We start from the raw sequence: 24,061 nt of genomic DNA on the forward strand, positions 1-24,061 counted from the left end.
TGATTGATAGAAAAGAAAGGCGCAATTGAAAAAAACATACTAGGGGTTTCTGGGTGGCTCAGTAAGTTAATCATCTGACTCTTGACTTTGGCTCAGGTCATGATCTCAGAGCTGTGGGACTGAGCCCTGCGTGGAGCTCTATGCTCAGCCGGGAGTTGGCTTGGGATTCTTTCTCTCCCTCTCCTTCTGTCCCTCCCCTTCATGCTTTCTAAAATAAAATGAATCTTTTAAAAAAAGACATATCCTATATGGGGTCAGGCTTTATTTTTAAAATATTTTTAGTTTTTAAAATTAACACATATACTCAAATATATATTAAAGTCCTACAGTGATAGACAACCAATGTATTAATCTTTCTTGGTATGTTAGCTCATTTTTTGTAGACTTCAGAATAAAACTCCTGCTATGTCTCTGCACACATTCAATTTGCAAATAGGTTAGGTCTTGAGACCATTTTGTTCCTGAGTAAAAAATGACACTTTATAGCTAATGAAGGTGGGCAGATTACTTCAGTGAGAGAAAAGAAGATTTTTTTTAAAAGACTTTATTTATTTATGAGAGTGAGAGGCAGAGACAGAAACAGGCTCCATGGAGGGAGCCTGGCATGGGACTCGACCCCAGGTCTCCAGGATCACACCCTGGGCTGAAGGCGGCGCTAAACCACTTAGCCACCAGGGCTGCCCAGAAGATTTTTATATAACATTGGTCCTGACTCTTCCTGCTTCTTGACGATCCTTAAAAAAACAAAACAAAACAAAACAAAACAAAAACAAAAACAAAAAAAACCAACCTTATACAAAGATGCCTGCATTTTGTTTTTCTTGTTTTCATAGTAAGCAACTTTGAAGAAGACATTGGTCATGTATAGCCTTTGGCAACATCACTAACTGCTTTAGCTTAAAATTGTGACTTGAATGTTTTCTATGAAACAAAAAGTTTCTGCAACCAATGCATTATATCAAAGAATTTGGGGTTTTCAATATGCTCTTCAAATTTTTTAGGGATCTAGATTTTCAGTGAACCAAGAAAATTTTGATCTTAGTCCTGAGATGCATTATACCATAAGTAATATGAGTTAGTTCTTGCAGAAATTTAAAAACTAAGCTTCTTCTCTCTCTCTTTAAAAAAAGATTATTTTTTATTTATTTGAGAGAGAGAAAGAGATAGCCAGAGAGAGCACAAGCAGGGAGAGGGTGAAGCAGGCTGCTCCTGCTGAGCATGGAGCCCAATGCAGGGCTTGATCCCAGGACCCTGTTGGGATTATGACTTGAGCTGAAGGCAGATGCTTCAGCCAACTGAGCCACCCAGTGGCTTCAGTGGCTGGGTGAGCCACCCAGGCGCTTCATTAGGCTTATTCTTCTCTCTGCTCAGATATTTTATATTTCTTAGTATGTGTGTCTGTGGACATCTCCCCATATAGTTTTGTCTACACTGAAAATGCCTCTTTATCGTAATAATCTGCAGTTTGTAGGGACACCTTGAGCACATCTGTACAGTGCACTCATGAGCTAGCTACTAAACTATGTTAGTGGACAAATATGAACTGGCCTTGATCCAAGGAATAATCCATGGCTTGTGACCAAAATTTCAGCAATAGCATTTCACAATTTGCTTAGTCTAAGTTCTCAAACTCCCAGCTGTCTCCTGAATTCATTTTAGGCTAAGAGATATCTGACATTGAGGCTGATCCTGTGGTCACAAGCTTTCCACCTTTTCAATTGTTTATCCTTTCCTTCTCTTGCTGATTAGTATGGATTGCTCAAACACAGCACATTTCAAATGATGCACAAACTGGGAGCTCTAGAGAACTGTTCCTACTGTCAACCAACACACGCCTGCAACAAATTTGCCATTTCCTTACTACTTTCAATTTTGTTCCTGTTCTTTATTTTTAAAATATTTTATTCATTTATTCACGAGAGACACAGAAAGAAGCAGATATAGGGAGAATCTCCCCTATGGGGAGCCTAATGTGGAACTGGGTCCCAGGACCCGGGATCACACCCTGAGCCAAAGGCAGCCGCTCAACCACTTCCTCACCCAGGTGTCCCAATTTTGTTCCTATTCTAACCAGCTCATCATTCTGCATATTTTGACATTCTTAACCTTCAGTGTTTAACACAAAAGGTATGTAAAAGTGTTGAAAGAGGTATTTGTTGATAGTTTGGAAGTTGAAGAGCTTCTGTATCTTGAGATTGCAAGGTAAGGAGAGAGGGAGGAATGATCTAATTTACAATGACTTAGGGTAGACTTTTCCTTTTGGAGGTATTGAGCCACTTTCCAGTTTGTCTCATAAAAAAAAAAAAAAATCAACAATCGTTTCTTCAGGTAGGATGAGTGAATGTACTGCTGCTCATAGATAAGAACATTAGAGTGGTCCTATCAGACATTTTTGTAAAACAATTTTCCCCCTATTTTGGTTATAAATTATCTATCTTAGAGAATTCTATTATTTTGAGCTATTTTCAAACTCCCTCATGTTATTTTGTATTGCTAACTTGGTCACCACCCTTTCACCCAGTAGAGATATACTTTGCTGGGGACGATGGCAGAGAAACACCATGTACATAATCCACATCCGTTCAATATCAGCTCTTACATGTTTTGAAAAGCTGAGAGATTAGAAGCCTACATCAAATTTCGGCACTATTACCACAGCCATTACAACCTGAACAGATTATAGCTGTTGATACACAGCTCACCTGAATGTCCTTTTTATTTTATCACAACAAACATCCTTGGTTCTGTGGAACCATTTCATCCTTGACTGCTTTAGCTTGTACATAAAAGTCTCAGTTATTTTGTAAAACAAATAATATAAATATTTAAATCTTTATAGGTATATAATATAAATGTATTTCCAGCTGCTATGTGTGTTAATATCTACAGAGGTCATATACATGCCTTAAGAAAGTACACATTCTGATACAAAATATTTTTTACAAAAGGCTTTTAGAGCTTATAAAAATATAACACATTAAAAAAATACAGTACATTAGAAACCGATGGAAATGATGATTTAATCCCCTCTATTTCTCATTAAACATTACGTATTCTATTTCTTTTTGTAAAACAGTTAATTTGGGAGGACCCATAATTACTCTTTTATCAGATGACTCGTTGTTCACTAGGTATCTACTGTGTACCTCCTGTGCATCAGGTACCTCAAATGTACTGGAGACGGAGCCATGAATAGAACAGATAAAAATCTCTGTCCTCATGGAGCTTGTACTCTAGGGGTTGCACAGTCTTGTTTATTTACATAGGCTTCACTTACAATTTCCCTCTAAGCCTTAAGCTCTATGACAGTACAACAATTTTCTCTCCTGCTCACAAGTGTATTCCTCGCCCAAATCAGGACTGGTATGGAGCACATGGTCAATAATATCCAGTGAATGAATGCATAGATGGATAAATGCTTGTTTTTTATATGTGTTGGTTATGTACTGTCTATTCAGGAAACCAGGATTTAGTTAATTTGGAACCATTAGCTGATGTTAGACAAATCATTTTTTTTTTAAAGATTTTATTTATTCATGAGAGACACACAGAGAGAGGCAGAGACACAGGCAGAGGGAGAAGCAGGCTCCCCACTGGGAGCCTGATGTGTGACTCGATCCCAGGACCCCGGGATCATGACCCAAGCCAAAGGCAGATGCTCAACCACTGAGTCAGTCACCCAGGTGCCCCCTTGACAAATAATTTTTACCTGTATTGAACAGTACCATATTTTCACTTTACTGCCCAACCTCTGTTGATAAGTAGGCTTGGGAGGGAAATCTATGGATACATATCGGAAGAATTCATGAAAATCAAACAACAAAAGGATAGAACAGAGAAGAGTGATCTAGTAGCCTTCCCACAGTTGCAGCGGGTTAGTGTAATGAAGTGCCTCAACCTTGAAAGTAGTGTGTTAAAGTGAAGAGCCCAGAACAGAAACCTCAGGACATTTCAAGAGCCACACCCAAGGCTTAGGATGCTAAGTGTGCCTTGTGTATGGAGGAAAGTGAGTGACCTAATAATATCTTGATGGTGACCACTCCAGAAAAACCTCGTGGGAAGATGTGATATGCTGGGTATCAATCAGAAAATATGGTTTCTAGCCTGTAATACATTAATACCTCCAATAACTTTAAAACTTTTATGTGCATCTTCATTTTCTTATCTGTAAAATAAGGGTACTGGACTAGACCTTATGCTCCCAAATGCTGGACTAGCTATCAGAATCATCTGGGTAGCTTGTTAAAAATGCAGAGCCTCAGTACCCTAGCCCCGAGTTTGTGACTCATTTGAAGATCACTGGTCTGGACCATGTCTAAAATCTTTTTCCATTTATGCTTCTGTGGGCGCTAGTGTTTGCTTCAAAGGCTAAACAACTATATAAACTCCTTAAGTCTCAAGGAGAATGGAGTGCTAGAACTTTCCCCTCTTTTTCTGACATCTGCCACTTATCATGTATATTTCTAGCCGAGCAAGATATTATTAAAATAACTTTCTCACTGGGGCCCAAAATAGGCTGATATAAAATAAATCCAGACTGTATTGCAACAGCCAGCAGTCCTGAACCTCTTCCTGCCACACTGTTCATCTCCAGAAGCCACTGTAAAATCTACCACACATGGCAATTCCCTGAGGGCTTCATTACTAGGGTCTTTAAAAGGGATTCACTCATCTTTTTGCCTCCTGTAGGTATGCTTCTTGTCAATCCAGGTCATGAGAAAAGAAAGTAATTTTTCCCAGTCTTTAGCAGTTCACAGAGAATGTGTGGTTTGAACCTTGTTTTATCTTTAAAAAAAAAAAAAAGTGAAAATAGACAAGACAGTGTGCCAGTGCTCATGACACTAGAGGCCTCCTTAGACAGCTATAGTGAGCACTGTAAAACAATATTCTGTACAAAAGCAAAAAAAAGAAAAAAAAAAAAGCCAGCATTCTGAGTGAGAGGATGCACAGAGGGATTAATTCCAAAGGTTTATATACCAGTCTCTGCAGACCAAAGGCAGACAGATTCCCTGTTGGTAAGTAAGGGATGTACAATGTGGTCTTTTACTTTAAGAAACAAATGCTTTCTTATAAGTCAGGTAACAAGGAAGGATTAGATGACATAAATGAACTATTTCCAATTTTCAACTACTGTTATCTGGACTTGAAAGTCAGATATGGAGAAACCTTTTTCTAAAAATAGAAAACTAATATTCCACAGCAGGGAGTCCAGAAATTGTTAACACTGATCATCTCTACTTATCATGTTATTCTTCCCAAATGCTAGCAGCTATATTTGGGGATAACAGTCATTTTTAAAAATTCTCTCTTTAAAATTCCAAGGAAAAATTACCTTTCTCCTAAAACTTTTTAGTAGAAAGAACACTACGACCACCCATTTGCCCTCCACCTACATTAATCAATTGCTAATATTTTGGCATCTTTGCTTTTTTTTGGATGATGATTTGCTGACTACCTGAGAATAAGTTGTAGACGTCATGTCTCATTCCCTCATACTTCAGCATTTATCTCCTAAGAACTAGGATGTTCTTCTATATAACCACAAACCCATTATCACATCCGGGTTTAACACTCCCTATGATGTTTAAGAAATCCATACTCAAATGTTTCCAGTTCAATCAATAGTGTCATTCAGAGCTGTTTTTATCCTAATCCAAGATCAAATTAGAAATCATACATTCTCTTTGGGTGTCATGGCTTTTAAATCTCTTCTAATCTACAAGAGTCCCTACACAACTCCTTTTCTGTCTTTCATACCGGCATTTTTTAAGAGTACAGGTCAATTGCCCTGGAGAATGTCCCTTATCCTGGATTTGTCAGATTGTTTCCCCATGATTAGATTAAAATTAAAACCTTTTTTGGTGGTGGTGGGGCAAGACAACTAAATAAATGCTGCTCTTTACTTCTCCATTACATCAGGAGTCATACAATATCAGTTTGTTTCATTATTGGTGAAACTAAGTTTATTCACTGCTTCCCTTTGGATTTAATAAGTAATCTGTGGGGTGCTTTGAGGCCATGTGAATATTTGGTTCCCTTCTAACCCCCTTCATCCAATTGTCTTAATCTATCATCCATTAATAATCTTTGTTTGAATAAAAGATTACCTTGGTGGCTGCAAAAATGACGACAGTTTTTAAAGGTCTTTTGCAGGAATATCATTGGCTCCTCTAGAGAAGACAGGTCTTACTGGAAATAAATTCTCTGTGCATTTGTATTGGTATGAAGAGGTGGAGTTTAGTTTATACATGAGAAGGTTTACTGGGGAAGGAAGAGGAGAACCTCCCTTCTCATCCTAGAATGATTTGGGTAGAGTGTATGAGGATTTTAAAAGCTTACAAATCAGAAATCTATTAGATCTGTTAGTTCCAAAGTTGATGCACTTGAATTTTGGCTTGGTAGGAGAAGCAGGACTTGTATCAATCCAGCTTTCCACTTACGAAGTGGAAAAGGTATCAGAATAGATAGGAACAGGGCAGGCCTCTTCTTTGTGATCCTGATCATTCTTGCCTATTAATAAAACAACACAGAAGGCATCAGCAAGGAAGCCAACACCATTCAGAACTGGACTTCTTGGGAACCTGATGCTACCATCTCTTTCAGCTGGGAAGGCTAATCTTTGGAGGGAAATGCGAATGTTCAAGGATTAGCTTTTTTGTATTCTCTCCCTTTGGTTAACTGGGAAAAAAGGAAGCAACAGACAGGTGCACAGAAGGGTATGGTGTTCAATTAAAAGAAAGAGGAGGGTAGGGGCACCTGCGCAGCTCAATATATTAAATGTCTGACTTCTGATTTCAGCTCAGGTCATGATCTCATGTTTGTGGGATTGAGCCCCGTGTTGGGCTTCATGCTCAGTGTGGAGTCTGCTTGAGATTCTCTCTCCCTCTGCCCCCTCACTCCACTTGCACAGCTCTCTCTCAAAATAAATAAATGACATCTTTAAAAAATAAAAAGAGAAGGGGCTTTATTATCTACATAATAAATTTTTCCTTTTTCAGAAGGCTTGGTCATCCCCCTGCAAACCTTTTTCCTTGCTTTCTTCAAATCTGGAAGAGACGTGAAATTTAAAATGCACACACAGACAAAATCTACTCAGATTGCCAAAAAGCCATGAAAAAGGAAATCAGGCTGAAAATGGAACTAAGTTGTTTCCTCCAGTGGCCAGGTTCCAAGGTGATGGCCACCAGCCTTGATGGTACTCCTCAAAATCACCACGTCAAAAACCAAATTTATACCAATTTTCTTCCTTAACTTTCCTATTTCTATTAACAGCATGACTCTTCCTTTAATTCAAGTTCAAAATCCAGGGTTTGGCCTCTGACTGCCCCTCCCCAAGTAGACACCCGCCAGCTTCTCTCTATCATACCAATTTTCAGGCCCTATACATTTTCTCTTTGAAACACGTCTCCCCCCACCCGAAGATTTTAAGTAATGTCTACACCCATGGTAGGGCTCGAACTCACAACCCCAAGATCAAGAGTCACATGTTCCACCAACTGGGCCAGCCAAGCACCCCTCTCTGAAATTAGTTTTACACCTAACCTCATTACCTTCCCAATCTTGTTGGCAACACTCTGATCAGTACTTTTCTCCTGCACTTATCAACAGGTTCCCCAAAACTTAACTGACCTACTTCTCTCTAGTATTTCCTTGTTCCTTTTGTCCTACTGGATGTAGCCAGACATATTTCCCTAAAACACATTTTCAGACCATGGCATTACCTGGTTCAAAAACTTTTCTGTGTCTATTCCATGACCTGAATCAAGTTCATTTTCTGTAAGCAAATATCCACAGTCTTTTTCTTCAAATTGAAGTAAAATTCATACACAACATAAAATTCATCATTTTAATTATTTTATTTTATTTTATTTTTATTTTTATTTTTTAAAGATTTTATTTTATTTACTCATGAGAGATACAGAGCGAGTGAGAGAGAGGCAGAGGGAGAAGCAGGCTCCATGCAGGGAGCCCGATGTGGGACTCGATCCCGGGTCTCTAGGATCAGGCCCTGGGCTGCAGGTGGCGCTAAACCACTTTGCCACTGGGGCTGCCCCATTTTAATTATTTTAAAGAGTATAATTCAGGGGCATTGTACATTCAGAATGTTGTGCAACCCTCACCATTATCTAGTTCCAGAATATTTTTGTCATATTGTAGCATGTATCAATATTTCATTCTTTTTTACTGCTGGATAATATTCCTTTGTATGGACATTGGGTTGTTTCTACTTCTTGGCTATTGTAAACATTGCTTATCTGAACATTCATGTCTATGTTTTTGTTTGAGACAAACTCTTTAAAGATAGGTTTTATGTACTATTTCAGAGCAATTCTTTGCCTGTCCCTATCTGGTCCCTATACTGCCCTATAGTTTTCACATTTGACTCAAATGATAATACTTTTATTTCTTTGAATACAGTACACTTGCCCATCTGCATTCCTTTCTTTCTTTTTTAAGATTTTATTTATTTATTCATGAGAGAGAGACACACACACACACACACAGAGGGGGGCAGAGACACAGGCAGAGGGAGAGGGAGAAGCAGGCTCCATGCAGGGAGCCCGACGCTGGACTCGATCCCGGGTCTCCAGGATCAGGCCCTGGGCTGAAGGCGGCGCTAAACCGCTGAACCACCAGGGCTGCCCTACATTCCTTTTTTAGGACTTCTGGTGCCTAGGAAGCCTCTCCTTCCCATCTTTGCTGTCACAATCTTCTTCTTTGAGGACTCTCTCAGATATCACTAATTTCACAAATCATTTCTTGACTTTCCTTTGTGCTCCCTAAATGACATCATTATAGTTAGTAGTCCTTGTATTTGTGTTTCTCTTGTCCCCCTCTTTAAGAGGCCAGAGACAGGGGCAGCCTGGGTGGCTCAGCGATTTAGCACTGCCTTCAGCCCAGGGTGTGATCCTGGAGACCCGGGATCGAGTCCCACGTCGAGCTCCCTGCAGAGCCTGCTTCTCCCTCTGCTGTGTCTCTGCCTCTCTCTGTGTGTGTGTCTCTCATGAATAAATAAATAAAATCTTAAAAAAAATAAAAATAAAAATAAAAAATAAAAAATAAATAAATAAATAAATAAAATCTTAAAAAAAAAAAAAAAAAAAAAGAGGCCAGAGACAACTGACAGGAAATTAACTGCTATGTCCTGTAGTCAAGCACTTTGTTTCCTTAAACGTAACAGAAACCTCAAAAAATATTTTAACTCAGGAGATATCTAGAGCCATTTCAGTCTTTGTAGTCTCATATACAGTCCCTTCAAATGCCCACACTGTCCACCGTCTGTGGTGGAGGATGTCAATATTTTTCCTTTTAAAACAACTCAAAATAACAAATAATTAGAAGAATATCAAGTGGCATTAATGAAGACTCAATGTACATTTTCTCTTTTAAGAATATATATGTTATGTTTCTGTACACTAGCCTTGACGAGCAATCTCTGCTTTATGTTTTGAATAAGAAGTACAGTAGAATACTTAGGGATGAGTGAGTTAAAGCTTAGCATTGGTAAAATGTAGTTCACTTAAGGTAGTTTATGGCTGGTTATGACAGTGTCAGGATGTCACAAGCCTAAGTGACATTTCAGTACTTTCAGAAATAGCCAGGAAAATATAATCATAATTCCTATCTCTTCAGTGACTTATAATGGCAGCAGAAAACTAGAAGGATCATTAAAAATAAAGCTTGCTGACCTGCAATAGCCTCTGGACTCCCTGAGAGAGTCAGAGCTCTGTGGTTCTCTGAAGGATTCTACTTTCTTTTATTAGGAATCAAAATGGTAACTGAGTAATGACTTCACCTCCCTAGGGTGAATCACCCATTCACTCAGTATTTTTACCTGATCATTATTTTTCAGCAGCTACAAATTTAAATTTAAAATTAAGGTAGAATTTAGTATGGAAACGTTGTTCAACAAATATTTTTCAGCTGTTTCAGGGCTGGCCTGGTGTTCTTAACTGCTTCTTACAAAAGGGTATGGGTGTGTGTGTGTGTGTGTGTGTGTGTGTGTGTGTGTGTGTGTTTGTGTGTGTGTACGTTCACTGCCTGCTTTCAGGTGTGATGGAAGACAGCTATCTAAGCTATCTAATCTTAAGACTTCGGAAGTTGAAGAGGAGGTAGCAGTGCCCTGATATGAAAAATTCCAGAAGTTTCTTCTTCCTGGCTTCACAAGGATGTTGAATGCGTACTAAGGGTATGTGAGATGTTGAATGAGTATGTGATCTCCTCTTCCCTTCCCTGTCTAGTCATTAATTCTCACTCTCCTGAAGCACGAGATCGAAAGGGTAGATGGGACACAAACCTGTCTGCGTAAAGTAGGGAAGTGATTTTACATGTGATAATAAGAAATCATAGGTGACTTCCATCATTGGGAGCAAGACTTTTCCATTTCTCAGTGTCAAAACTAGTATTAAGCTTCTAACAGAGAGTAATATTTTTCTTATAATGTATCTCTTGCCTAAGAGACCTTTGTCTTAGATTTATTTGAGAGCTGAGAGGGACCTCAGAAATGATCTGGTTCAACAGCATCATATTACAGAAAATAATAACAAGGACATGAAAGAATGTGATTAAGGTCATACAGATGATAGCTGAGTCCAAACCAGAATCCAGGTCTTCCAAAAACCTGGTCCTTTGTGGGCTGTTTCTGCTATTGACTTTTTCTATTCCAACTTGACTTTTTCTATTTAACAAAACAGAGCTGCCATCAAACAGCCTAACTCTGTGAAAACCATACCACACATACTTTTTTTTTGACAAATATTAATTGGATGACTATTCCAAGTAAGTCACTATGCCAAGTGCTATAGATAATTCAAAGGTGAATTCACTGTTATCCTTAAGGATCTTGAAATAAAATTCAACACCTGGGCAGGAAAGGATCACAAAAATGCAGTGGAAGTAAGTGTCACTATGCTAATTGCATCCCCTAACTCTGACTAGGAGGGAATCTATGGAATGACATTATCTTCATCTAGAGGTTTATATACACAGGAACAATATAATTTCGAAGACTAAAATAAATTCAGGTGAAGAGTCTTTAACCTGAGGAATGTTTCCCCTTTCATGACAAAAACCAACTTTCTATTTCTTATTTGTTTCAGATGAATGAATCTCCTCTTCACCAGGGATCCTGTTCATGATGTAGACATGGAGCTATAAGGAGGGCCTGAAGCCACTGGAGCAAACCACAGCGGCCTGGCGGGGCTGTGGGATGGGCAATAAACTGCCAGTCTTTTCCTGAGGGATGAGGATCTAGATAGTATCACAAGGAACCTAGGTTGGCGGACAGGACATCATCTGCTCACAGACGTCATCTCGGCAGGGTGCACTGACCTCTGAGAAGATCTATTTGATTCATTTGAGTTACTGTCTATGGCACTGGTTATTTGGAAAGGACATCCCTTTGAAGAGTTAAAATCAAGTTGCAGGTAGTGATTTGGGAATATTTCACCAGCTGTTTAGGAAATCCTAGGTTCTCATGTTGTCTACATTAATGACTTTGTATACTTGCAAAGAAACTAAAAATTAATATGTCTCTTTTCTGTACAGCTTCTTTAAAATTCACATCTTCAATACTCTTATATATACATGAATATATGTAAATAGCCAAAGGAATATATGTAAATACCTACTCTCCTTGGTAGTTTCCATTCTACATATTTAGCTGGATCTTTTCAACCAAAATGTAAATCTGCAATGTATTCTAATGTAACCCAATTAGAGTACTAACACCATCTGTATATATATTTTTGGTTCAGCTGTCAAAAAACACACAAATACACCCCAGTAATACAGTATTCAATAGTTGTATGATATTTCATTGTACTATACTTCATTTAACCTTTTTTCTATTTTTAAAATGAATCAATTTTACTTTTTTCCTTTTAAAATTAGTATTTTAGTGCATATTTTAATAGGTAAGTATTCACATCTGATCTTTTTTGGAGGATAGATTATTAGAAGTGGAATTACTGTTGCAAACTATGTACAATTTTCAACTATATATTTTAAAAAAGATTTTATTTATTCATGTGACACAGAGAGAGAGGCAGACACATAGGCAGAGGGAGAAGCAGGCTCCCTGCACAGAACCTGATGCAGAACTCGATTTCAGAACCCCAGGATCACAACCTGAGCCAAAGGCAGACGCCCAACCACTGAGCCACCCAGGTGCCCCTAAACTATACATTTTTAAGTAAAAACAAACACATGTATTTAAAAAGTCAACTACAAGTCTTCTAACAAAACAGCCTACCACTCTCCAGACCTTATCTGTTCTGTGTCCCTCGGTTTAGCTGTTTCTTTTGCTATTTACCTTCAAACAGTGCTTTTCTTTGATTTTATTTTTTTATTTTTTATTTATTTATTTTTCTTGATTTTAAATTTTAGACATTATCTATTGATCCTACCATGAAAGGAATAATATATTTCTTACATGATGAAACATACTCTTTTTCCCTACCCTCCTCCCACTGATGACACTCTTTGGTTTAATATTCAATATTCTGTATTTATATTTTTATGCTGTATAAATATTATTCTCAAAGCCATGTAGAGTATTATGCTGTATGTATTTCCTTTCTTATACATTTATAATTTTTACACAACAGCTAATAACTGCTTATCTTCATCCATATGTTTCATGTGGCTGCTTTAAAACTTGGCCCCAAATTCCTTGACATTCTTCCCATTGCTAGGTGAGTCTACAAACTGTTCTTGATTGCTGGTGGCCTTGTGACTGATAAGAAACGATGGAAATGACTGCGTGCTTTCTGAGAATGATCATAAAAGAAGATGCAGTTGGGATGCCTGGGTGGCTCAGTGGGTGAGCGTCTGCCTTTGGCTCAGGGTGTGATCCTGGTGTCCTAGGATCGAGTCCCACATCAGGCTCCCTGCATGGAGCCCGCCTCTCCCTCTGCCTATGTCTCTGCCTCTCTCTTTCTGTCTCTCTCATGAAAAAATAAATAAAATCTTTAAAAATAAATAAATAAAAGAAGATGCAGTATCCACCTTGTTTGCTGGAACACTTATGTTTGGAATTCTGAGCTGACAAGTAAGAAATGTGACTATTCTGAGGCTGCCATGCTGCAAGGAAGCCAAGCTAAATGGAGGACCCATATGTGAGTACTCTGGTTGGTCAGCAACATGGTCTTGACATTCCAGGTGCCAGTATGAGTTGAATCTCCAAATGATTCCAGTGCCCAGCACTGCTGAGTCACCTCCAGCCTCTGGGTCATTCCAGCAGAGGCCCCAGATGTCATGCAGTAGTCACCTCTGTGTGTTGTCCAAACTCCTGACTCACAAAATTAACGAACATAATTACACGGTTATCTTAAACAGCTAAGTTTTGGGGTAATTTCTTATGCAGCAACAGTAACTGGAACACTTAGTTTTCTATGTCTCTGTTGTCAATTTGTCTTTAATTCTCAACATGTTTGGGGCACCTGGGTTAAGTATCTGCCTTCAGATCAGTCATGATCCTGGGGTCTTGTGATGGAACCAGTGTTGGGCTCTCTCCTCAGTCTGGGGTCTGCTTCTCCCTCTTAGTTGCCCCCACACGCAATTCATATGTGTGCATGCACATGCTCCCGCTCGCTGTCTTGCAAATAAATAAATAAAATCTTAAAAAAAATCCTCAATATGGCTAAGCATGTTAGTTCCGTTGTTTTCCTTAGAAAAATTCCTCCTGGAGACCTCTGTCCTCTTCTTCCAATCTGGACTAGATGCACAGCCATTATTAATTATTAGCCCAGGACTTGCTTGGATGAGAGACAGTGTAGTATGTCACTTGCTACTTAAGGATGTGGGCTCCTTTGCAAAGCTGCCTGGATTTGAATCGTGGCTCCACTACTTGCTAGCTGTGTGACATTTCTCCATGCCTCAGGCTCATTAGTAGAGTGCTTGGCACACAGTAAGTGCTCTTACTATTGGCATTATTATTATTCTTCCTTTCATGTCATACTGGGAATTCCCACTGCCCCGAGCCTATGTCTGATCCCTAGTTCCTAGATTCCATGTCCCTCTCTTTCTTGGTTACTTCTTTGTCTTAATAAAATACATCACCCGAAATATATCTCTTGAGAAAAGATGCTTGGGAGGTAAAGTTTTTCGAGACCTTGTGTATCTGTTTTGAATTGTCTTTATTTAACATCGCACTTGATAATGTGACAGTCATAAAAGTCTAAGTTGGAAACAATTTTCTCTTTGAATGTTGAAGCTATTAGTCCATTGTCTTGAAGCTTTCATTGTCACTACTGAGAGGCCTTTCTGATTCTCCATCCTTCGTATGTCGGGTTTTCTTTTTCTTCCAGGAAGTATTAGGTTCTCTTTTCATCCCCACTGTTTCAAAATGTGATAATGATGTGACTTGGCATGAGCCTTTTAAAATTAATTATTGAGGGCACTGTTTCAATTTGGAAACTTAGGTCCTTCAAGTCTTAGGATTTTTCTTTTCTTTACAATTTGTTGTTGCTGTTAATCTTCCTACCTCCATTTTCGGTTTTCTCTCTCTGGGACTCCTAATAAGTATTGGATCTGTTGAACTGAATTCTCTTATTTTCTCTTCTATTGACTTTTTGTTCAACTTTCTGGGCGATTTTCTCATTCATATCTTCTGTTCTTCTGATTTTAAAAAAAATCTGCTTTCAGATTTTTCTGTTTTATGATTCTGATGTCTTACTCTTGGACTGTCCATATTTTATGTATCATCTGTTCTTCCTTCATGACTTTAATGTCTTTTCTCACTGAGTAGATTGATGATAGTGCTTTTGGAATGTCTTTCTTTCCTTGCACGGTCTGTTTCCTCTAAATTCCCTTTCCATCAGTTTGCTTTTGACCCCTTCTTTCATGGCAGAGGCTTTCCTCAAATGCCCAGTGGTCCTCTCTTACCTACTCTATTTCAGTGGGATATACCGTGCACTTGGATACCCTAAGGCTCGTCACTCAGTGGGCCTCTGTGTGGGATGTAGGAGAGCTGTGTGGATATGTGGCATGAGGGAGCCCCAAGCATCCATGTCCGCAGGTCTCTTCTCCTGGGCTTGAGATTCCCCAGAAATGAGTCCTCTCATTTTCTACCAGGTGAATATGAAGGATTTTAAGCCTGCTGATGGCATTTTGAAAGCCAATAAGGGAAGAGGGTGAGAAGAGAGAACATCTTATGGTTCCAAAAGCAGATATCACTTAGGCTCTCTGCTTTAAGTATGGCTGCTCTCCCTGCCTCAGCTGTGCCTGGTTCCCCAAGTCCAGTCTCACATTAACCCAATCAATTAAAACAAAGCTACATAAATTCCATGAAGCTGTGGGTAAAAGAGCACTACTTTATCATTCTAGAGTTTCCGGGTTAAAAGGAAATAAAAAAAAATTCCCTCTCAGCCTTTATGCCTTCTCTTCTGCAAAAAAGTAGGAAATTCACCCAGTTTAAGCCCCCTTTCCCCTCTGTCTTCACCACTTTTTTTTTTCTTTTCTTTGATAATACCTCAGGATTTGAGTATTCAGGGTCCAAGTTTGTTTTAAAATAACCCAATGAGCTGACAGACGGAGCTTCTGGAATTCTGCAGCTTGTGCTAGAGTCTGCAGATGGGAAATTGCCGTCAGTTAAAGGGTGGTGCTATTAGCATAGCCCAATTTTTGAAAGCCTTTAGGAAAAAAAAGTCCTCTGAGTTAATTAGCATCCACCACAGGCACTGGTTTTGTGTTGCAGTATTCTAAGAATTCAGATAATAAGAAAACAGTATTTCAATCTCTAACTTTTAACTAACACTTGCCTCAAAGACACATATGATAAAGTACGAATGTTACCTGTTATATGAAAATGGTCTTATTATATTATATGGCTCATCATGAAATACCAATTATGTTCTAAAATCAACTAAATACAATTCTAGTGATACCTAAAAGAGGAACAGTTTTGTTTTACCTCTCCAATCTGCTTCATCCACAAATCTCTTCCAAGAAACTCCTGATGTAAGACCACGGGAGCTGAGTTTAGATTAAAAGCCACGGAGTCATTTGTCTTTTCTTTAATGAAAGGCTGGAGATCAGAATTTATCTGGGAGGGGTAGTCAAAAGAGTTAAATTGGTAAAATGCATACACATTAGCCTGTTTTAGTTACTTCAGAAAGACCCAGTTCATGCAGTGAAAAATGGAATATAGCTCTTAGATGAACGTTTTTTTTTAGATGAACTTTAATAAGCAAAAGAACAGTCATGTGAGTAACAATCTTTAAAATTCTTTAAAATAATTTTCCTCTGACATATTTCTTTTCTCTTTGGCAAAAGATTTTGTTTTACTTTTTAAGCTAAAAGCAATAATTTAAATAAAGTTTTAATAAGTAGAATTGCTTAATAAATAAATCTAAGGTTTAATAAAATATACAAAAACTCATCTGGAGATATTTTACATGTATTTAACATATATATATATTCTCATCTCTTAAGAGCTATGTAAGTAACATTTAAGAAATATATACTAGGGAATCCCCGGGTGGCTCAGTTTAGCGCCTGCCTTTGGCCCAGGGAGTGATCCTGGAGTCCAGGGATCGAGTCCCACATCAGGCTCCCTGTGTGGAGCCTGCTTCTCTCTCTCTTTCTCTCTGGGTCTCTCATGAATAAATAAATAAAATCTTTTTTTTAAAAAAAGAAATATATACTAAATGGAATTTTTAGGTTACATATATAGAAGAGAGCTAACTTGAGACTTTTATTTATTTATTTTTAAAAATTTATTTATTTATTCATGAGAGACACAGAGAGAGAAGCAGAGACATCGACAGAGGGAGAAGCAGGCTGCTTGCAGGGAGCCTGATGTGGGACTCGATCCCCGGACTGAAATCTCGCCTTGAGCCAAAGGCAGATGCTCAACTGCTGAGCCACTCAGGCGTCCCTAACTTGAGACTTTTTATATTTCATTATGTCCATTCAAAAGAATCAATTATTAGAATTAAAGCTTTCAATTTTACTCCGTATACTTCTAAATTTCACTAACTTTCCATAATTCGTTTTACGTAAGAAACTGCAGGGAACTGTAACAAAAATGCAAATTCTTTCATTCTGTAAATGGCAACATTACATGTTATTTAATAATTTGGAAGAGTTCTCTCAAGAACCCTTTCAGGTAGTAAGAAAAGACAAACACCCCAAATATGGTGTAAGTAAGTTGTAGCTTTCTATCAAAATTACATGGTACTTACCAAGCATGCTGTTTATATTACATAACAATCATCATCTTATGACTGATAGATTTTAAGCGTACAATAAACATTTTTTTGAGATATAAAAGCAGCTTATTAAATGGCAAGAAGTTTCTTATGTATCATTTTAGCTATTTAAGTACTGGAAAAGGAGAAAATGTGCAAATACCTTATGACTCATGGCCATGTGCTTCCCATACTGAAATGCCATATCCTGAACGTCAGCATCATGCTTTGCTAATTCCATGGCAGCTTGGCAGCTCTTTGCTAATAAGGCACCATGGGAGAGAAAAGTCTGCTCCTTCCAAGTCGATATTCCAATATCTTCTGTGATATGATTTTCCTAAAAAATGCAACAAGAGGATTTTACAAAATGTTTTAGGAGCAATTTTATTGTTTTGGTTTTTGAAGAATAGAAGAATTAAGAAATGAACTATTTAAAACACTCAGGCTATTGCATCAAGACAGAACTAGAAGATGCTAAACCCCAGTTCTAACTAAAGAAAACTAAGGGGTGGGAATTGCTGTTTCAGGGTAATGGCGGGAAAAATGAAATGCTGAAGTCAATTTTATTTTGAACTAGGACACTTCTATTAAAATTTATTTGTAGGATATGGCAAAATTAGAAACTCAGACCTCCAAACTAACTCCCTTCTATACTCATGTAAGTTTTGAGTGCTGGTATTCCAAAACACAAGAAGCCTATTGCCTTTAACTTATGTGGAAATGTCAAGGGCATAATGAAGAAATGGCATTCTCTTGGAAACAGTTAAATAAAAAAATCACAGAGGAGGTAACACATTACAATGGAGTATGACTGATATATTATCCATCCAAATTTATTCCCATAAATAGAAATAAGGACATAAGGGAGTATGTAAGTATAGTTTATTTAATTTCATCTTTTTAAATTATGAAAATCATTGTAGTATCTATAAGTATACACACATCTACTGTACTGCCTCTAGACCAGTAATGTCCAATAAAAATATAATATAAGTCACATATGTAATTTAAAATTTGCCAGTAGTTACATTAAAAAGTGAAAAGAAACAAGTGAAATTCATCTGAAATTAATATTTATGACATATCTTGTCTATCCTAATATATCCAAAATATTATTTCAACATATAACCAATATAAAATTATTGAGATATTTTATACTTTTCATACTAAGTTCTCAAAATCAGTGTGTAATTTACGCTTTCAACACATCACTAGCCACATTTCAAGTACTTAGTAGATATAAGGAATTAGTGGCTGCCTTGGACTAGTTTGCTCTAACTGTGGGCTCCCTGAGGATAAGAATGATGATCAGGTATATAAAACAATGTTCATTTTTTTGATACTTCAAACTAACTAGAACCCATCCAGAGGGTTAACTAAACCAAACACTTTCTTCCTGCTACCATACCATGATCTTCCTTCCATCATTATTTGAGGACAAAATAAAAAAATAAGAAGAGAACAGGACCATGAAAAGGTCAGTTTAGATCTAGCCCTACTTATTTCACCATGCTGAAGATACGTATCTTCAGCCCAGTGGTCATATCAAATTCTCAGCTTAGTTTTATTTATTATGCCTTAAACAACAAAAAAGTTCCACTTATGGTAACAGTTGCAAATGTGCAATATAATATTTTGTAGTAATAAAAAAGGCCACCCAAGGGAGAAACAGTACATAAGAGGTTTTATCAAACATTAGGTATATAATACCTAAATAATAACATTTAATTTTAGGTATCTGAGAATATATTTTTATATGTACAAAGTTAACATACCATATTAAGAAATCAAAGATAAAAACCATATTACCTCTCTCTATATATATATATTAAATAGGCATTTAACAAAATTCAACTTCTATTCTTGAGGGGGGAAAAAAACCTAAATAAAATAGGAACAGATGTATATTTCTTTAATATGATGTGTGTGTGTGCGAGCATGCACATGTGTGTGTGTTAGCCCCAAAGTCAGCAAATACTTCTAAAGAAACATGAGTCTTTCTCACTAAGTCAAGAATAAGAGAGATGCACAACACCACTGTTGTTTAATAGTGTAATGGAAGAGGCAAGAAAAGGCCAGATATACTAGAAAGGAAGATTTCTTTTTAAAGATTTTATGATTTTATCTATCTATCTATCTATCTATCTATCTATCTATTTATTAATTTATCTATTTCTTTTCTTTTCTTTTTTTTTTTTTTTAAGATTTTACCCATTTATTCATGAAAGACACACACAGAGAGGTACAGACATAGAGAGAAGCAGGCTCCATGCAGGGAGCCCGACATGGGACTCCATCCCTAATCTCCAGGATCACACTCCCGGCTGAAGGCGGCACTAAACCGCTGAGCCACCCGGGCTGCCCAAGCCTTAATAATTAACAAAAAATGTGTACTTTTTATACAGAAAGACAACTGGACAAATGAGAAAGTCTAGAAATCAAACTATATATAAGAATGTATTAAATTTTAGGAAAAAATTGGACTTTTCAGTAAATGGTGCTGGTAAAACTGGATAGCTGTCCGGGGGAAAAAACAGACTGTTCTGCACTATATCATTTATAAGGGTAAACTCCAGGGATGCCTGGGGGGCTCAGTGGTTGAGTGTCTGCATTTGGCTCAGGTTGTGATCCCGGGGTCCGGGGATCGAGTCCCACATTGGGCTCCCTGCATGGAGCCTGCTTTTCCCTCTGCCTATGTCTCAACCTCTTTCTCTGTGTCTCTCATGAATGAATAAATAAAATCTTAAAAAAAAAAAAAAGACTTTGTTTAAAAAAATAAGGGTAAACTCCAAATGGCAAATGGGAAAAACAAAAGCAAAACAACCAATCACAAAACCATATGCAAAAAAAAAAAAAAAAAAAAAAAAAAAAAAAACCAACAAAACCATACGCAACCTCAGAAGACAAAGGACAAGGAGGAAAAGTATTTGCATTTCTGATCCCAGACAGATGGGCAATCTCCCTGTGGTAGGCTAATAATGTCTGTGCCCCCTGCACCCGCCTCTCTCCAAATGTTACCTTAACATGGCAAAAGGGACACTGTGGATGTGACTGAATTGAGGATGCTGAGATGGAGGGATTATCCCAGATTAACTGGGTGGGTGTGTGGTCATCACAAGGATCCTTGTCAGAGGAAAGCGGGAGGGTGAGTCAGACAGGAGAAGTGGTGACAGAAGAGAAAGAGACTAGAAGATGCTATGCTGCTGGATGAAAGACGGAAGGTGGGGACATGTGCAGAGGAATGAAGGCCGAAACGAGAAAAAGCAAGGAAATGGATCTCTCCTACGGCCTCCAGAAGGAAAGCGACCTTGTTGACATCTTGATTTGGGGGCTTCCAACCATTAGAAAAATTTGCCACCTCCTCAAAGCCTTACTAAGTGCTGATGAGGCTGTGAAGAAACAGGCCTCTCAAGCACAGCTAAGGAAAGTGTAGACTGGATGGAAATCTCATGATTTATCCATGAAAATTCCAAATGTATTTGCCCCGTGACCCAGCAATCCCACTTCCAGGATTTAATCCTACATATAAGCCCACACACACATGTGAAATGAAATACATACAAGTCTACAGTCTATTGTTCACTCAGCTGCAAGGGTAATAATCCTTTTACAGCTTAAGCCCAAGAGATCCACGTCGGCCTTCAAGCTGTTTCTCTAACACTTCAGGCCTGCTCTTCTGAGGCCTCTGAACTTGCTATATTCTCTGTCACGCACTCTCCCCAGATGTTTGCAAGGCTCCGTTCCTCATTGCTCTGGGCTCTCTGCTCAAATTTCAACTCATCTTTCAGTCTCCCTGCTTCCCTTATCATTTTCCATTTCCTTACTGTGCTTTAAATATCTTTTCCTTGATACTACCAGACTCCTCATATAGTTATTGGTTTAATGGTTTATTGCTTGTCCCCTTCACTAGAATATTGGCTGCATGAAAGCAAGGACTTGGTGTGTTTTGCCTTCTGCTGAAATCATCAGCATTCAATAGAGTATATTAAGTGTGCAATAGATAGGCGATGCCTGGGTGGCTCAGCGGCTGAGCATCTTGCCTTCAGCTCAGGGCATGATCCCAGAGTCCCGGGATCGGGTCCCACATCAGGCTCCCCTCAGGGAGCCTGCATCTTCTTCCTCTGCCTTTGTCTCTGCCTCTCTGCATCTCTCATGAATAAATAAAATCTTAAAAAAAAATGTGAATAAATAATTGCTGAATCTTTATCTTTCTTTTGGTATTGTTCTCTTTCTCTCATTTCCACCTTTCTCTGTCCTTCCTAACTTGGAAAAAATAAAGAATTGAAATAATTCTTCTGGAATACCTTCCTACTACTCACAGAATCAAAATAAACTTTAGTATCCTATTAAGGCACTCTTTTTTGGTACCAAGCAATATTTCTAGCCCCATCTCCTCCCCAAAATAGTCCTTTGAGACCTGCATTCCAGCAACACAGAACAATTTGCTGTTTCTTGAATAAAATATGTACTGTCACACTTGTGTGAATTTCAAAATATCATTCCCTTCAAAAAGAATACCATTTCTTCCCATTCTCTCTCTGCCTATTACATTGAATACATTCAGCTCAAATATCACTTCTTTGAGGAGCTTTCTCAAATACTCCCACAAATACTTTCCTCTTTAGACTAAGGTTACCTTACTTGTATTACAACATAGCATTTAATTCTTTATAAATTGTATGATTGCTTATTTGTCTTTTCTTGATGAGGTTAGACCTAATATCTTAGGCATCTCTATATTCTTTCAATCACTTAGGCCATATTTCATGTCCAACAAAGGTTTGCTCAAGGAATAGAATCATATTTGTGTGTTGCATTGATTAAGTATTTATATGTTCTTTAAAAATTTTTTTAAACTGGGCAGCCCGGGGGGCTCAGCGGTTTAGCGCTGCCTTCAGCCCAGGGCATGGTCCTGGAGACCCGGGATCGAGTCCTGCGTCGGGCTCCCTGCATGGAGCCTGCTTCTCCCTCTGCCTGTGTCTCTGCCTCTCTCATTCTCTCTCTCTCTCTCTCTCTCATGAATAAATAAGTAAAATATAAAAAAAAATAAATAAAAACAAAACTAATGAGTAGATCTACAACGAATGCTATTCAGCAACAAAAGAGAAGGGACTACTGACACATGCTCTATAATGGAAGAATCTCAAAAAAATGTTAAGCCAAGTGAAAGAAGCAGGCACAAAAGGCCACATATTGTATGACTTCATTTAAATGAAATGTAGATTAGTGGTTGCCTGGGCTGGGGGTGGAAACTGTGAAGGGGCATGAGGGACCTTAGAGGGTGTGCATGAAAATGAAAATGTTCTAAGACTGATTTATGGTGATGGTTGTACAATGTGATACAGTTTTTTAAAATCACTGAATTTTATGCTCGAAATGGGTTGATTTTAAAATATGTAAAATGTAGCTCAATAAAGTTGTTAAAAAAGAAAAAATGGATGAGTAATATTTTACATTTCTTGGTCTCAAGAAATGCTTAAATTGTCATTTAAAAAATTTATATGACTCTTGGGACCCCTGGGTGGTTCAGCGGTTTAGTGCCTGCCTTTGGCCCAGGGCATGATCCTGGAGTCCTGGGACTGAGTCCCATAAGAGGCTCCCCACGTGGTGCCTGCTTCTCCCTCTGCCTCTCCTCTCTCTCTCTGTCTCTCATGAATAAATAAATAAAATCTTAAAAAAAATGTATATGACTCTCAATTAACTTTTTGTGGTTTGTTCACTATCCTCATGTATTCTTACAACAAACTTTACTGAGGTTCTATAATGGGTCAGGTTCTCTGCAACACAATATAGATATGAAGATTAATAAATAGTCTGTCCTCAAGAAGCTCATAGGCCAGGAATGGCATCTATAAATATATGTTTATAAGGATATAAATGTATAGATAAAGCAATATAATTCTATTTCAGAATAATTTTTGTAGGATTTCCAATAAAAGATTCAGTTTGGGTCATTGTATTTTCCTTATTGTGATTAAGATATTTTATTGTTCATTATTTCTACATTTTAAAATAGGCAAGTGATATATGATCACTGAAAAAAAAATTAGAAAATTCGTGACCAAGAAAACAATTAATTTATAGTCCCCAGAAATCTACTACCATAAGTTAATAAGGGTATAAGTTAATAATTCTGTTTCTAAGTTAATCAGAACATATATTCCCTGAACATTAAATTATTATATATTGTGAACTTGGTTACAAATGAAACAAAGTCCCTCCATTCATTTCCATCAGCTTGCCATGTATATATTATAAGAAGAGCATGCTGTATTACAAAGGAAAAATTAATGTACAATTATAAAATACCAAGGACCTGGTTTGATAACCACATTCAAATCAGTATCTTCACACATTAGATACAGAATTGTGTGAAATGAATGAATGTAGTCAGACTAAATGAGATTTAGATATTCTTATAGCATCGACTTACATATGTGTAGTTTTTACTGGATTTATTATCTATAAAAGGAAGATACTGTGAATGAATATTACTTTTGATGGGATTTCCTTTTTTCCATAAAGGTAACATACACCAACGTGCCTATCAAATGACTGTCAGACAGAAGCACATTAATTTAAAAAATGCAGGTCTCTTATTCACTGTCACATGACCTTTTTGCTCAAGTAAGGCTGGTTCAAATAACACACACACACACAAACTGAAGACTGCAAGACGATGTTTGCCTGAGATAGTGGCACCGGTGGTTTTGCTCAGATATAATATGCTGTTCTGCTAACTGAATTGTCTGGGGGACAAGTACTTTGAGTTGCTTTTCTAATGAAAGTAATACATTCGTACATAAGTATTCACAGGAGACCAAAGTGTGTTTATAAAGTGGCTTGTCAGGATGAAAGGTCTGGTCCAT

The 24,061-nt window shown here is 37.8% G+C and overlaps 1 protein-coding gene across 1 annotated transcript in view; it reads right to left on the reverse strand.

Moving 5' to 3' along the window:
- The window catches only part of PDSS2 (decaprenyl diphosphate synthase subunit 2), a 253,935-nt gene that overhangs the window by 33,116 nt on the left and 196,758 nt on the right, over positions 1-24,061 (reverse strand). The window contains exons 5-6 of the mRNA XM_026005773.2: positions 17,356-17,529; positions 15,914-16,045 (exon numbers count right to left, since the gene is read on the reverse strand). Of these exons, the coding sequence (XP_025861558.1) occupies positions 15,914-16,045; positions 17,356-17,529 (306 nt within the window). The remainder of the gene's footprint in view (positions 1-15,913; positions 16,046-17,355; positions 17,530-24,061) is intronic.

Source organism: Vulpes vulpes, chromosome 1 (genome assembly GCF_048418805.1).
Source record: "Vulpes vulpes isolate BD-2025 chromosome 1, VulVul3, whole genome shotgun sequence".
Taxonomy (NCBI): domain Eukaryota; kingdom Metazoa; phylum Chordata; class Mammalia; order Carnivora; family Canidae; genus Vulpes; species Vulpes vulpes.